We start from the raw sequence: 17322 nt of genomic DNA, 5'->3' as shown, positions 1-17322 counted from the left end.
AAAGCAGAACGTCTAGCCTGACATCTAGTTTGTAATCTGGTGCCAAAGTCCAGCCATCGACAGAGGCCAATTGTGAGGCCCAGTAACAACTAACAGCTGTATGGACCCCTTGTTTTCCTCAAAGTAAAGGCTACTAGTAGTTTTGCCTCTTAGTCTCGAAGCATTCAGTCTCCATCCCTTCCTCATGTTCAAGGTTCCATTGCCCACTGTGAACACCATTGAGGAATGATCCAGGGTTCATCTGCCCCACTACCCTCCCAAATCCTAGCCCTGAAATGAAAACTTAATCCATTCTAGAGAATGTGTATTGCCCTCCTGAGAAGCATGTGTGTTGTGTCTTATCTTTATGCTTCAGTCGCTACACATCTATTAGGTCATAATTTGGTTACATTTTGTAAGTCTTTTACTGTCTCCTCTCTCTCTTCTGCTTCCAACCAATCCGTGTATTTTTGTGACAAGACATTATTAAATTCACCTATGATAATAAGTATGGAATCGGCACTTCTAAGAGCAATTAGCCTACTTCATTTAGTACATTCTCTTGCAGCCTTGGCAGGGCATATACCAGTGATGGGCCAAGGCTTTAAGGCTCTATCCTTCTTGCTTTCATCCCATTTGTATTATACTAATCCAGAAGTAAATAATAGGCTATTATTATTATCTATGAGTATAAAAAATGCTGACTCAAGCGGGTGTCAAGCAGATCCTTAGGGAAATATTCAGTCTGATAGATGGCACAGGCTGATAGAGGTGCCTCTACCAGCCCAGATCAGGCACGTTGGACCTGCCCGCCCCACTATGTCCAGGTTCTACCACCTAGGCAATAGACCTTCGCTACAGTACACCCCCCTGCTCCTCACTCCCTCAGCCCCCTTGACCCCCCACCATCGCAGGCCTCCCCTCTCGGCCCAGGCCTCAAGTTCGAGCAGTCGGCTCCTCGTCGGATCCAACGATGGATTGGGGGAGCCCAGGAGTGCGCTTACCGCAGCAGAGACGTCCGGGGCCGATCTCTAGTGCCCCGCTTCCAGATATTGCCCTGATCAGGCATGCCGGTTCTGCCCATCTCTCCATGTCTGGGCCCAACAAACAGGGCAAGGCCCTCATCCCTGGTGCGGTGTTGTGTCCTGGGCCAGCCACAGAGCCCCCCGTCAGCAGGCAGCAAGGCACCTCGCCACAGCCCCCAGTATCAGTCCCTCTGTGTCCGTTTTAGGAGGGGGTTTTGGCTATGCGCCTTCCGCAGCAGTCGCAGCCATCATGCTGCTGTTTTTCATTCTTCACATACCTGCCCTTGGGGTAAGATTTCGGTGGTTTGTAGGTCTGTAGGGTTCTCGGACATACTGCATTGAGTGGAACAAGTTTAATAGTCCAAGGCGGATGGCCAGATTATCGTTGAATTGTGGCTGGGCCGCCGGAGCTGCTTGCAAACACGTCTACATGGCCATCTTGCTGGCTACGCCCCAGTAGATGCAATTGTTGACGTATAAGGGTTTAGAGATATGTAGTGCCTTGAAAGTGTGGGTGAGGAGTTTCAGTTGTGCTTGTTTTTGAGCGGGGAGCCCATGGAACTCCTTCTGGTGTGGTGTGATGGGAGTGTGGCCTGGAAGGTTCAGAGTGTTTCTGGCCGCTAAGTTTTAAATGGTCTGCAGCCTTCTGGTGAGCTTTCTGTTGATCCCTGCATAGAGGGTGTTCCTGTAATCCAGTTTGCTTGTGACTAGGGCGTATGTGACAGTTTTCCGGATGCTAATAGGGAGCTGTTAGAAATGGGGTCTTTGGTTGACAGTCAGGTTACCCCCTGTTCAAGCAAGGACCCTCACTCTAGTCAGGGTAAAAGAGAATCACCCTCAGCTAACCCCTGCTTACCCCCTTGGTAGCTTGGCAGAGCAGTAGGCTTAACTTCAGAGTGCTAGGTGTAAAGTATTTGTACCAACACACACAGTAACTTAATGAAAACACTACAAAATAACACAACACCGGTTTAGAAAAATAGGAAATATTTATCTAAACAAGACCAAAACGACAAAAATCCGACATACACAAGTCAAGTTATGAATTTTTAGAGATTAAACTCAAAAATAGCGCTTAGAAACAAAAATGCTTCGATGAGATGTTAACACGGCATCGTGACGGAGTCGTTCCCAACAAGCCGACACCAGCGGCGCCGGACACGGAGTCGTGTAGACCCCCAAGTACAGTACCTTTGGTAAAGAGTGAAAACAAGCCGATGCGCGAAGTCGGGAATCACAGCGTCTGTGCGAAACGTTGAATCCGTGCACTTCGAGCGGCGTCGGTCACGACGTGGTGCGGCGACTTCCACGGAGTCGCGGACTTCAGCGGGGCTGCTGCGGCATCGGGCCTGCGAAGAGCGTCGCGTTCCAGCGAAGGTCACGGCGTCAGGTGCAGGCGGCTTTACCGGATTCAGCAGCGGCGTCGGTCCGAAGTCGTCCAAAGTCGATTTCCTTGGATTCCACCAGCTTTCCTTTCAAGGGCCCAGGGACTGGATAGGGCAACACTTGTCGGGGCAGGAGTCTCTCCAGAGACTCCAGGTGCTGGCAGAGAGAAGTCTTTGCTGTCCCTGAGACTTCAAACAACAGGAGGCAAGCTCTAAATCAAGCCCTTGGAGATTTCTTCACAAGATGGAAGGCACACAAAGTCCAGTCTTTGCCCTCTTACTCTGGCAGAAGCAGCACTGCAGGAAAGCTCCACAAAGCACAGTCACAGGCAGGGCAGCACTTCTTCCTCAGCTATCAGCTCGTCTCCAGGCAGAGGTTCCTCTTGGTTCCAGAAGTGTTTCTAAAGTCTGTAGATTTGGGTGCCCTTCTTATACCCATTTTAGTCTTTGAAGTCACCTTTCTTCAAAGGGGACTCACACCTACTTGTGAAATCCTGCCTTGCCCAGGCAAGGCCTCAGACACACACCAGGGGGTTGGAGCCGGCATTGTCAGAGGCAGGCACAGTCCTTTCAGATGAGAGTGACCACTCCACCCCTCCCTCCTAGCAGAGATGGCTAATCAGGAAATGCAGGTTACACCCAGCCCCCTTTGTGTCACCGTCTAGTGCGAGGTGAAAAACAACCCAGCTGTCAAACTGAGCCAGACAGGGAATCCACAAACAAGGCAGAGTCACAGAATGGTTTAAGCAAGAAAATGCTCACTTTCTAAAAGTTGCATTTTCAAACACACAGGGGGTCATTCTAACTTCCCCCGCCAGAATACCGCAGCGCGGTCAAATGACCGCCGCATTAATTCTGACTTTCCCGCTGGGCGGGCGGGTGACCGGCAAAAGGCCGCCCGCCCGCCCAGCGGGAAAGCACCAGCAACGAGGATGCCGGCTCCGAATGGACCCGGCGGAGTTGCTGGTGTGCGACGGGTGCAGTTGCACCCGTCGCGATTTTCAGCGTCTGCCAAGCAGACACTGAAATCAATGTGGGGCCCTGTTAGGGGGCCCCTGCAGTGCCCATGCCAGTGGCATAGGCACTGCAGGGGCCCCCAGGGGCCCCACGACACCCGTTCCCGCCAGCCAGGTTCTGGCGGTGAAAACCGCCAGAACCAGGCTGGCGGGAAGGGGGTCGGAATCCCCATGGCGGCGCTGCTTGCAGCGCCGCCGTCGAGGATTCCCTGGGGCAGCGGGAAGCCGGCGGGAAACCGCCGACTTCCCTTTTCTGACCGCAGCTTTACTGCCGCAGTCAGAATAGCCCCTGAAGCACCGCCAGCCTGTTGGCGGTGCTTCCTCCGTCCCCTACCCTGGCGGTCTCGGACCGCCAGGGTAGGAATGACCCCCACAATCTTAAAATCAACTTTACTAAAAGATGTATTTTTTAATTGTGAGTTTAGGGACCCCAAACTCCACATGTCCATCTACTCTCTAGGGGAATCTACACTTTAATCATATTTAAAGGTAGCCCCCATATTATCCTATGAGAGAGACAGGCCTTGCAACAGTGAAAAACGAAATTGGCAGTATTTCACTGTCAGGACATATAAACCACATTACTATATGTCCTACCTTATCCATACACTGCACCCTGCCCTTGGGGCTACCTAGGGCCTACCTAAGGGGTGCCTTACATGTAAGAAAAGGGAAGGTTTAGGCCTGGCAAGTGGGTACACTTGCCAAGTCGAATTTACAGCGTAAAAATACACACACAGACACTGTAGTGGCAGGTCTGGGACATGATTACAGAGCTACTTATGTGGGTGGAACAACCAGTGCTGCAGGCCCACTAGTAGCATTTGATTTACAGGCCCTGGCACCTCTAGTGCACCTTACTAGGGACTTACTAGTAAATCAAATAGGCCAATCATGGATAAACCAATTACATACAATTTACACAGGGAGCATTTGCACTTTAGCACTGGTTAGCAGTGGTAAAGTGCTCAGAGTTCAAAAGCCAACAGCGACAGGTCAGAAAAAATAGGAGGCAGGAGGCAAAAAGATTCGGGATGACCCTGCATAAGCAAAAGTCCAAATGGAGCCATTTGAAAATCTTCCTCAGCATCTTCAGGGTATGGAAGCATGAGGCAGTGATGCTCTGGACTTGGGCAGTCATGTTGAGTTGCTGTCGATGATGAGCTCTAGGATCGTGCCATTGTTGGTTGTAGCTCTGTTGGCCACCAAGTGGAGTCCCACAGTGATGTGTTCTTACTTAAGACAACGATTTTTGCCATGTCGGTGTTCAGCTTCAGACAGTCAGTCTTCATCCAGCAGGTGATTTCAGTCATGCAGGCATTGAGCTAGATCCGAGTACTAGGCGTCTTGTCTTCATGGTAGAGAAGGAGTTGCGTGTCATCAGCACAGGAGAGGATGTTAGTATTGTGAGAATGAATGATGCTGGTTAGAGGGATCATTTATGCTTTGAAGAGGGTCTGGTTCAGGGAGGATCCTTGTGGAACTCTGCAGATGAGGTTGTGGATGTCTGAGGTGCACAGTGCCAGACTGACTGACTGAGTCCTTCTAGTCAGAAAGGCGCAGATCCATTGGAGTGCATGCCCATGGATTCTGATGTTGTGTAGGTGTTAGATTAGGATGGGGTGGCAAACCATGTCAAATGCTGTGTAGAGGACAAAGAGTGTCTCCTCCATCCAGAGTCATGTGGCTGCCACCAGTGGCAGCGATGGGGGCAGTTTGCATGCTGTGGTTGGGTCTGAAACCAAACTGAGTGGTGTTGAGGAGTTGGTGGTAGTAGACACATTAGGTGAGGTGTGTGTTGATGATGATTTTCTCTAAAACCTTGGCTGGGAATGGTAGCAGGGAGATTAGTCTGTAGTTGGTGAGTGTTGAAGGGCCTGCAGAGGATTTCTTCAGCAGTGGAGGACAGTTGTGTGTTTCCAAGTGTCTGAGAAGGTCATAGAAGAGGTGGAGCCATGCAGAATGGGTGTGTGCGTGGCACGGATGTGTTGCAATCCTCTGGAATAGGCGTGGTGGGGATCTGATGAAGGGGTCTGATGAAGTGTCTGAGCCCCCCTTCCCCAGCACACCTTGAGAACCTCACGGGTGAGTAGTTGCGCTCTACAAAAAATTATTGATTGATTCATTCATGGTGTGGAAGTTTCTTCTGTGGTGATAACAGGCCATGTGCCTTGTGGTTACCACCTGTTCTTTGGATAAAATCGTGAGGAGTTCGCTGAGGTCTGAAGTTGCTGGAAATGGTGGTGATTTTGTTGCTGAAGAATTGACAGAGATTGTTGCAGCGGTCCTGCAAGGGAGTAATTGATTTGGAGGTGGCCGAGGGAAGGGAAAATCTTTCAGATTTATTTGTTTCTGGTGGTGCTTCCATCAATGACATCCACCAGAGGGGAGAGTTTGGTGGTCCGGATCATTTGGTGGTAGCCTCTCAGGACAGGTTTGAAAGTGCTCCTGTCTGCATTGTCCTGGCTCATTCTCTGTTTGCACGCCAGTTATTTGCAGTAACATTCCAGTCCTTGTCAGTGATGTTGTTCGGTTTCAGGTGGCTGGTCTGGCAGCGGTGTGTGTGATTTGGGCTGGGATGAAGATGCTGAACTTGATGAGGGTGATCTGATGTTGCTGAAGTTGGTGAAAATAGGTTCCAGGAGGTGTCCGGCGACATGGATAGGTTCTCATTCTCATTGGGTGTGACCAAGGCTTCCCGGGTCTTCAATAAACCTTCTTGAGTTGAGGTCAGCATGTTCTTCTAGGTGGAAGTTCAGGTCTCCGAGTAGGGTGTAATTGCTAGCATCAAGGGTGAATGGTGCGACAAAGTCTTTGATTGTGTCAGTGAAGTTGGCACGCAGTCCCGGTGTTCTGCAGATGAGAATGCCTTTTAGGTTGAAGTTGGCTCTAACGTGGAGCTTGAATGACAGGCGTTCCATGTTAGAGGATGATGTGTCCGTGGATGCGGGGCAGCTGATGGTGTTCTCATGGACGATGGCACAGATGGGCTGCTGCCAGCCATGTCAGCATCGGTCTCCTTCTCATTTGTTCTTGAACTCCTATCATGGGTCTGGGCAGTTTGTCATCTGCCGATCCCCATTCAAATGCTCTTTCCCTCAGAGCTATCTGATCTGCTTTCTAGTTCTCCTTGGCCCCTCTGTTTAAGCCTTATTTTCTGCTGCCCAATCTTATGCTGCTTCTTGCACATCACACAAGAAAGCTTTTGATTTGTGAATGACTTTTACTTAGGCTAATAACAGCAGTATGTAAGTGAGTAAATAGGCCCTAGGTTTTTTCTTCACCTTATTGAGTGACGTCCTTTGTTTCAGCACTAATCTTGTGTAGTTGAGGGAGAAAATGATGTGGGCCAATTCAATCATTACTTACCCCAGCATCCATGCCACTTTTAAGACTACATCTCTGTAAGACAGCAGATTTGTGCTTAATCCCTGAGGAGCAGCAATTCCCCCGCCCCCAGTTGAGTGCACGGTAGAAGGTCCCTGTGTGCTGTCTCCACCACAAAGTATTTTTGAGATGACGTTTATAGCCACCATTGTTTTCAGCCACTGTTTCAGAACTTGCCAGAGGTGTATGCTTTCCATTCCTTCCAGAATACTGACTATTCTGAAAATGCTTCTGTGGGCTCCTCTTTCCTGCTGTTCATCAGCCTGTTCCACTTCTTCATCAGCTGGTTCACTTTTGTTTTCAGGTCACAGTATGAATTTGTGGATGTTCAATGAAAAGTAACTTTATTGGGACGTATGTTTTTGCTTTGGGCAACTTGTAACTTAGTAATCCCTTAGAACTTCGTGAATTCCAAATACTGGTGCAGAAGAGCAGCTAGTTCAATGAACACAGCAAAAGGGTCTGTGTGCTCAATTTAATGTTTCCTGTACTCCAAATTGTGGTGTATTGCCACAACAGTTACTGAATAATACTGTACAATACAGTGCTTAAGTTGTAAAAAAAATAATAATAATAATAATAAAGTAAGTGTCAGGGACCTTCCCAGGAGGTCACTGCAGCCTAAACTACCCATTGCCCTGACAGCGCTGCCAGTGGCAGTACCAACACAACTACTATAACCATTGCACTCCGACAAGTTTGACAATCCAGACTGTTGCAGGCCATTCAAAGCTATATGAATGGTATATGTGGCAGGTACTATTCATTTTTTCAAAGTATATTGACTTGCTAAACACTGTTGTTGTGCTAATGTCAAAATTAGGCAGATAGCACTGCCATGTGGTTGACTGTCATTTGTGTGGGTGTTTTGAATTAAATGCTGGTGCCGAGCACAGAAAACCACTGGCTAAAATTAAGCACGGACAATGCTGGTATACATTACCATTCCAGGTACTGCTGCTCTGCTACCATGCCTCTGTCTTGTAGATACTGCACTGAATTTAACATACACTATATTCAAACACAAAGCATGTTTAGCAGCAAAACTCAAAAAATGATAACCAAAAATGCTTCTATCAGGCTTATGTTGTAGTCCTTCTTACGGGTCTCTTGTTCTGGGGATGTTGATGCACAGGTAGAAACTACCTGTGTCCCTAATGATTCAATATTTTAGTTCTGCATCCTATTTGGTTTCAAAACATAGAAACTATAGCAAGAGTGAGCCCAGTGCAGAAATGTGTAGTCGGCAACTGATCCATTTACCTCAAACTGATTTAGGTTGCAGAATACAGGTCTAATTGTTCATTAATTGAAAGCTGAAGTCCTTCAACTACCTAAAAAAACTAAAGTAATTTGTATCCATTCTGCCCCATTTACCCATGTTATTGTCTTTCAGGCTAAGATGGCTACCTTACCCACTATGCCAGTGATAAGCCCAAATGGGCTAACCTGTCTGAATTCACAGAAGAGCACAACCTTCCCAATAATCCGCCAGAGCCAGAAGGAAAAATTTAGGTAAGAGCTTTAATGAGATATAGATTTATAAATGGATATGTTGTTCTTCTAATTACCCTGTGTACAAATTGTCTAATAGGTGGGATGAACTGTGCAGATCTTTAGAAAAATACATATTTACGTTTGTCTTGAAGTTCGTTTTTAGCGGATGTGTCCGAGGTTTGTAAAGTCTCTTCTGTTTTTAATTGTTAATTGCTTGAAGAGGTGGACAAATTCCACACCAATTGAGGCATTATGATCATTTTAATGCACTTCATAAAAGCGTAATTTGCCACTGAGTATTTCTCGTGTGCAGAATAGAGCTAAGCTCTCTCTTCTTTCTGTGAATTATCTCTCCCGTTTAAGAAGTGGCTTATAAATATCAGCAAGCCTCCTGGCTACCCCAAAGATATCTTCCCTGGGAAAGCACTAGAAAGAGAGCAGTATAGCTTGCCTTCTTATTGGAGATGTTATTATTGCTGCTATCTCCTCTGGAATTGTTCCACTCTAATTTATAGCAGTGCTTATTATACCTCTTTTAAAAAATCTAATATTTGTCTGGAACTAATTCAAATATCAACCTTTTTCTTATATTTCTAAACAGTTGGACAGAGCAGTTATCATTAAGTTGCAGGATTTCGCAGACAACAATCACTTCTTTGACCGTCATAGGTTGATGTCCAATACCACAGATTGCTATACTCTGTTTCTTGTGCTGTCTGATCGCGAACCCAAGTGGTGACAGAGTACAGTCAATCAGGCTTGGGCAGATACCGCAGACCCTAACCCTGAATGCAGTGTACCTAAGGACTGTAACCCCTTGCCTACCTTTAGCTACGCATGAGTGTTTTCAAGTATGCCAATGACACCCAGGTACTTTTGAAACTTTTGAACAATAGGGATGGCAAGACATCTGAGCCCTGGACGATGGATTGATAGATAGATAGACAGACGGACAGACAGATAAAAAAGTGAGTTTCCCATTAGCGTCTCACTATGAATGGTAAGTAAAAAAATATACCCCATGCCAGTAAACATATTAAAATAGTTTATTTGGTAACCGCATACAGTGAAGCCAAGCTCAATCTCCAACTGCCAAATAAGGTTCCTTTCCAATAAAAAACATAACATGTTCTGCATTCTAAGAGTCTATATTATCTTTCCCCACTACAGTAGCTAACAAAATGCAGCACAACTTTGCCCTTGTTGCTACATGGATATATTAGAACACATAAAGAGTCTCTGGAGTGGTTAGACCCCACACTTCCTACCGTAGACTAAACAGTCATTAAACCACTAAAAAGTGTGGGATGTGAATCTGGGAAGAACTCGACTGTTAAGTCTGGTTCAGGGCGTGCTAGCTAGGCGCGCAGTTTCTGGATAAAGATAAAGAAAGGCAGTGGATGTGGGCGGGGCTGTGTCTTAAATGAGGGAGTTCCCTTTACGGACTAGGTGGCCTCACACACATTATAGTGTCTTGCTTCATCATTTGACCACCTAGCCCCACCCAAGTAAGATGATACTACATGGGCGGGTTCAACCTCGTTGTTTAAAAGAAACACTGAGGGACTGCTGAGATTGAAATCTGACTGGATAATTTCAGGGATCCAGATGAGGTGTGGAAAGATAATAAAATTACCTTACAAGGCACTTATTACGATTAGAAAGTTTATGTAGGTGTATGCAGGTAAGGTTAAAAACTATACTAGGGAGTCAGTTGATATTGATGACTCACGGAGTCTAAAAGACAGAGACCAACATGTTTCTGCCCTCACTAGGAGCTGGAAGGTCTGGGGCATTCGTCAGGGTCGTGGATCCCCTAAGAGGAGAAGCATGAAAGCATGCTTAACACATAAGGAAAGGTTTTCCCAACCTTCTCTTTGTCCCGCTGGCCCTCAGTCTACGCAGTGCTCCTCCTGGGGAACAGTTTCTCTACTTATTGGGCCGGATGCATAATTTAGCAGGATTATTGGGCCTTGGGGTTCCGAGTCTCTCAGGAGGTCCGGGAGCTGTATGCTACTCCATGGACAGTCAAGCCCGACCCCAGATGTCTTCTTTTTTTGGTATGGGATGGCAACCCACCCATATGTTATTATTCAGATCTCTAAAATCCATACACATCCTAATTTTGCCATTAGGTTTGCGGGCAATAACCACTGGACTCAATCACTCCGACGACTCTATATGCTGTATAATGCCATTCTCCGTCAACTCGTCCAACTGTTCCTTCAATGCATCCTTCGGCACGATCGGTACACTGCACACTTTGTGTATTTTCACTATTGCTCTTTCTTTCAAGACTATTTTGTGTACAAATGGGTTTAAACACCCCAATTTCTGTCCTAACAACACTGGCAACTCCTTCAACCACTTTCCAGCTCCAACTCGTTCCAGTACTAAGACCTGGTCACCTACATTCAGATCCAATTTCAATTCCCATTCATGCCACCCCAGTAAAATTTTCCATTTCTCTACCACATACAACCGACATCAAGCATGTTTTCCTTAGAAATACAAACTTGCATGGAAGTACGCTATCACATGTAACTTTGTTCCCCAATAGCCTACTAACTCTACATCAGTTTCTGACAATTCTTTTAGCCCTAACTTGCACCAAGTTTTTTATCAAGTGATATGTACAGTGAACATGAATCTGCCTGCATGTCTACATTCACTTCATCAATTGTTATTACACATTTAGGCAGATGGTACAGTCCATTGATCTCATACCCTTCGTCTACTTTATGTTCTTGTACTTTATCAAATAGCAATAACCCTCCCCCCTCTTGTAACATATTTACACTTCAGTTAGACTCCATTCTTCCCTAGTTGCATACCAGTGAAAAGTGACTCATTCTATTACATTTGAAAAATGTCATTTTTGCTTCCGGACAATTTCCTGATGTTGCAATATGCTTTATGCTTCCTCATCCGTAACACGTCTTATTAGAACCCTATGCCACCTTACCGGGCTTGACTCCTATTCTTTTAGATTTATCTAAAACTTGCATTTGTAACTTCTACAGACTCTTCTTTCTTTCAAAATCCTTTCCATACTGTGATGTATCTTCAATTGTTTAGCAACATTAATGGCCTTCCCTAGCAATTGCTGCTTGAAGTGTAATACGTTTTCTTGAATTTTCATGCCAGAAGTGTGATTTATCTCTGATAATCTTTTCCTGAAAATCTTTAAGTTTACACAGGGTGGTTGAAATTTGTAATTCCACTAGAAATTGATCCTCTGTCTCGTTCGGTAACTGTACATGACAAAAATTGAGATGTTCCAAAAGCCTACAGTTTTTATTTCTCATAATTTTCTTCAAGCTCCCTCTCTGCCAACACATACTCATCCTCCCCCTCTACTACCACATCTGATTCATTATCATTCTCTGAGTTCCGTGGCCCGCCAATCTGTGCTTCGCTATCCCTAATTTCCTTTTTGCAATAAATATGTCCCTATGTATAGCTTTAAAATATGTTTTGAAGGCTTTTCACCAATACTCCCATGGCATCACAGGCCCTCTCTGGAGTAGCTAAGTAAAGACATGGGAGAAAAACACACTGCATGTTGATATAAATATTACACAATAACAAAAACGAAAACAACAAGTTTACACAAAATAAGTAGTCACCCCTGTTCTTCCACCATGCTTGCATGCTAGAAATGTGGGTTCTGGCTGGCACAGGTCTGCCACCTGTCCAAGCAGGAAGCACAATGCTAGTCAGGGTAAGTCACAAACACACCGTAAATTAACCTGTGCTCACCCTCTTGTAGCTTAACACAGACAGCCAGGCTTAAATCAAGAGCCAATGTGTTAAGTATTTGTGCAACACTTCAAACAGTACAACAGTAAAAACGCCACATAAAAAGATACCACACATGCTTAGAAAAATAGAGCTTAATTTCATAAATAAAACAAGAACAATAGGACAGAAATCTTGAGACATTAATTTTTAAATAATAAACTAGATAGAAACAGGAAGGGCCAACAAGGGATGTCTGGTCACGCCAGACTGGGACAAAAGCTGAAGTTCAGGCTGACCGCAGTGGTGTGTGGGCCTGCTACAGGGACATCTTTGGACTGCTGAGCAAAAGTACCTTTATCCTGATTGCGTTGACGGCAAAGATGTGGGGAGCAGGCTGAAGTGATGCATTGGTGTTGATCACTGCAGAGAAGGTGATGCGTTGATCCTTCCAATGCAGAGAAGAAAATGCATCCATTTTCTTTACACACCAGTGGGGATGCTTTGAGGGCTGAGGTACAGCAGTTCCAAAGGTGATGCACTGAGGTCGATCCGTGCTGGGGAGGCAATGCGGCGAGACTGATCCGTGCAATAGGGCCGATCCAGGCAACTGTATGATGCACCGGTTCTGATCCATGGAGCGGTGGCAGTGCATTGGCTCTGACTAGAACAACACTTTATACCCACTCCCAAAGGCCCAGGACTAGATTGGCACCACTTGATAGGGCAAAACTCACAGTTGGCAGAGTCCAGGTGCTATAGTAAGTAAGTTGGAAGTCAATTGTGTCCCTGAGACTTCAGAAAAAATGGCCTCATCGTTATTCCCCTAGAACAAACTCGGGAATTACAGAGCAAATACATCAAACATAAAGATATTGTGTTCCATTTGTTGCTTTAAGTAGTCTTCCTTATAACATAACTCAAGCCACTTGCCAGGGCAAAACTCACAGTTGGCAAAGTCCAGGTGCTATAGCAGGTAAGTTGGAAGTCATTTGGTCCCTGAGACTTCAGAAAGCAAGAGGCAAGCCCTTGGAGTCACTTTGGTTCTGGGTTGGGGAAATGTAGGTCCAATCCCTCTCACTCCCAGGCAAGGATGGCAGCAGGCAGCATGTTAGCAGAGCAGGAGTTCAGCAGAGTAGCAGTCCAGGAGAGGGGCGTTCCTTGTAGCAGCTCAGCAGTCCTTCTTCCTGGCAGAGTATCCACAAGTCCAGTAGTGTACTGAGTTGGAGGTTTCTGAGGGCCATATAGTTGTGTCTTTGAAGTGGGGGAGACTTCAAAGAGAGCCCTTTAAAGTGTACAGAGTCCATGCCCTAGCTCCAGACTCACTACAGGGGGCGGTATGCAGCCCTTTGTGTGAGGACAGGACACAGCCTATTCAGGTATATGTTTTAACGCACCGCTCTCATTCTGCCCAGGATGGCCCATCACTTACACGTAAGCTCCCTTTGTGTGTGGCTGTCTGGAGGGAATCACAAAGCCTAGCTGTTACCCACCCCACAAATGTATTCAGACAGACAGAAGGCACCAGATGGCTGAAGTAAGAAAATGCCAACTTTCTAAAAGTGGCATTTTCAGAATTACAATTTAAAGTCTTACTTCACCATAAGTTGTGATTTTAAATTGTGATTCCAGAGGCACCAAACTTTGGGGGTCCTAGCTCTTCCAAATTGGAAATTACACTTATAAAATGTAATAAGGTACATCCTAATTTTATCCTGTGGGAGAGATTGGCCTTGCAGTAATGAAAAACAAATGTAAGATTTTTTTCACTACTGGACATGCAAAACTTAACTTAAACTTAACTATTTTTTAAATGCACTGCACCCTGCCCTTGGGCTGTCGAGGGCCTACCTTAGAGGTGACTTATATGTATTAAAGAGGAAGGTTTGGGCCTAGCAAGAGGGTTAACTTGCAACGTCGACCTGGAAGTTTAAAACTGCACACACAGGCTGTGCATTGGCAGGCCTGGGACATGTTTGAAGGGCTACTTAAGTGGGTGGAACAGTCAATGCTGCAGGCCCACCAGTAGCATTTAATTTAGAGGCCCTGGGCACAGATAGTGCACTTTACAAGTTACCTATAAGTAAATTAAATATGCCATTTGTGGATAAGCTACTGTTATCATGTTTAAAGGAGAGAGCACATTCACTTTAGCACTGGTTAGCAGTGCTAATGTGCCCAGAGTCCTAAAACCAGCAAAAACGAGGTCAGCAAAATAGGAGATCTGAAGGCAAAAGGAAACCACACTAAAGGGTGCCAGGTCTAACTCCGGCATACAAAATCCTTTCTTCCCTACCTCTTTGTGTGTCCACGTACTTTCAGTTTGTGCAAATTGCTATCCATTGACAATTTGTAGCACAACATCCAGTTGGAGATATTGTATGATATTACTGTCTCCCACAGGCTCACTGCCCTATAGATGCTTCTGAATCCCCCACTTTCCAATCCGTATGCCCTATGCACTGTGTTTTGTCCAATCGGGGCCCCAACTGCACCAAACTCCAGATCAGAAATATGCCACTCAACCTCTGATGGCAAAGTGTATTGCTGCTGCAACTTTACACTGCCAAGTTCCACCACAGTAAGTTATATTTTCTTTTCTTCCTTCCTTTTGTTTCTTTTCAGAAAGCCCCCTCCATCCCTCATGTCACGCTTTAACATGCTCTGAGTGGTTTGAACGTGGTGGATCACGCAAACCCTACCATGTCACTGTCTTTTCGGGTGCTCTCATGTTGGCTCCCAGCTAACCCAGTGACCACCTAGGTTCATGCAGATTGCCCTTGCGGCCCTTATCTATCTCATGGTGGTAGGTGCTGCATATACCGAGCTTATGCAGACTGCTCTCATGGCCCGATAATTTTTATTTATTTTTCCTCACCTCCTTGTCAAAATCTTCCGATGTCCTGTAGACCTTCTTGCCTGGCACTGAGTTGGTCCCTCTTCCCGCCTCCCTAGTGACCGCTGTACTCCTCACCACAGAGCTACTTGTCAGGAAATTGCTAATGATGGCACACATGTCCCAAAAATTCATGAAGGTAGGGTTGGTCCCAGATGTTTTAGATCCCATCCTCGTTGCCTCGCTATTTGGTAACTGCATACAGTGTGACTAACCCTGGCAAGCTCAATCTCCAACTGCCAAAGAAGGTTCCTTTCAATTAAAACATAACATGTTCTACATTCCAAGATTCTATAGTCTCTTTTCCCACTACAATAGCTAAAACATTACAACAGCAAGGATATAAAAAGTAGCACTGGTAAAGCCAATAGCTCTGTTTTTTTTAATAGAATTTATTTTTATTAAACTTTTAGTACATCCATAACATTGTACTATCAACAACCTTGCACACATAGGCCAGCCCCACCTGCACCCCCCCCCCCAAGAGACAATCCATCACAGAAGTATTCCCCTAGAACAAACTCTTTACAGAGCAAATACATCAAACATAAAGATATTGTGTTCCATTTGTGTCTTTAAGTAGTCTCCCTTATAACATAATTCAAGCAATGGTTAGCTTGAGTCCCCATTAAGATGTCATGCCCAGGTTCTTCAACTTCCTCTTATCGTGTCAGGATCCCCTGCCACGTTTGTGCAACTTGGCTGTCAAGCCATCATTGCCAGGGCTTTCACCCAATGAGAGAGATTTAAAAGCCACCCTGACCTCACCCAAAGTATGGTCATAGTCCAGTACCTGTACCTCTATCATACCCAACTGAGGCTGATGTGTAGCCATTTTAGCTATAGTTTTATACATGTTATTTTAGCAAACTACGCCTGCCGCTCTGCACTTTAACCTAGATATATTTTATTAAGCTTCGTTTTTAATATTTTAACAATAGCCACATTTGCGGTCTTGTTTTATTTTCTCCATCTAGCTGTTCTTTGCTTAGGCCAGCACTGCATTCTTAAACAAGACATTTCTTTCACTCTGTGCTTTTCTCAAGGCAGCAGTAAGAAAAGTTGCCGGCAAAAGTGGTACGCTTTGTCTCAAATGTTCACTGAAACATACACACTCTTACATGGGGACCCTTTCTTGGAACATCAGCTGTTTTATTATAAAAACACTACTTTGACCCATGTACGTTAAAGGGAGATTCCAGCCAGATGACCGCTACTGTGTGTTGATTGCTGAGTGCTTCGCTGCAGCTGCTTATGTAGACTACAGGCCTCTTGGTCAGGTATGAGTGATGATGTCTTCCCAGGGGAAGCTGAAGGGCAGAATTAGAGTTTAACATGCTGTGCTCTAACGTAGCCTAGGTAGGAACTATTTCTAACGATCTTAGTGACAATATGGTAGCGTTATTTTTATGTTTCACTCTTCTCAAAATGTTAATCCAGTTATGCTTCATCGTCCTAGTTATTGCAATACACGCTTTATTATCTAAGATGCAATTACTTCAATAAAACCTTATTGAACTATATTCTGCCTCTGATTGTCCTTGCGTATGTGAGATTAATCTAACTGTGAGAAACAGATGAGATCTGAGTGACCACAATTTCCCTGAGGAGTCATTTGTGTCATGCACTCGGTTGCCCAATCATCCCTGCTCTTGGGTAGAGATAAGGCACTGCTAGTTAGCCGGAACAAAACCCGGATTAGGCCGACAGGTGTCACCTGTAGTGGGTTCAGACTCAGTCCCCCACAGTACACGTGATTCTGATGCCAGAATCCAGTAGTCTCATTAGGATAATGAGAACCTAGATGACAAGGCACTGACACTCCAACCAAGTACTCCACCAATATGCCTCGTTCTGGGTCTCCCAGGTTGGCGTAGACCAGAGTTCTTCAAACTGGGGGGTGGGCCCCCCTATGGGGGCCTCAAGTGATCCCAGGGGGGGCGCCAGGCTCTGGCCAAATGAAGCATTACACAGGCAACACTGTTTTGTTTTAAGTAGAAGCATGTTATTGCATTTTAAAATGGTAACAGTACATAACTGCAATGTTTAAATACATCTAGACATATTTAAACATTGCCATCTTTATATAATATTTGTGAAAAATTTTGAGGGGGGCCCAATGATTTTTATTTTTCAACTGGGGGGGCAGCATTAAAAAGTTTGGAGACCACTGGCGTAGACCCTCACAAGATGGTCCATGAACACCGCCACTATGATGGTCCATGAACACCTCCACTATGTCACCCTGTATTCTTGCCTCTCCCCCCTGGGGGTTTGTGCGGTGAAGCACTAAGGTGCATGGCATTTCCCGTCAGAGGAGCCATGCCAGAAGCCTCACCGATCTGTCACCCTCGCGATGTAGGAGTTATGGATACGATTTAAAAGTATAAAGTTCT

At 45.5% G+C, this 17322-nt stretch overlaps 1 protein-coding gene across 2 annotated transcripts in view; it reads left to right on the top strand.

Moving 5' to 3' along the window:
- Positions 1-17322, top strand: part of TTC29 (tetratricopeptide repeat domain 29) — a 986907-nt gene that overhangs the window by 23718 nt on the left and 945867 nt on the right. For both annotated transcript variants that reach the window (XM_069242623.1, XM_069242622.1), the window contains exon 2: positions 8189-8307. In XM_069242623.1, the coding sequence (XP_069098724.1) occupies positions 8195-8307 (113 nt within the window). In that variant the 5' untranslated portion in view covers positions 8189-8194. The remainder of the gene's footprint in view (positions 1-8188; positions 8308-17322) is intronic.

This window comes from Pleurodeles waltl, chromosome 1_2 (assembly GCF_031143425.1).
Source record: "Pleurodeles waltl isolate 20211129_DDA chromosome 1_2, aPleWal1.hap1.20221129, whole genome shotgun sequence".
Classification (NCBI taxonomy): Eukaryota; Metazoa; Chordata; class Amphibia; order Caudata; family Salamandridae; genus Pleurodeles; species Pleurodeles waltl.
Note: the sequence above shows the minus strand (reverse complement) of the source record. Positions and strands in the feature narration are given on the sequence as shown.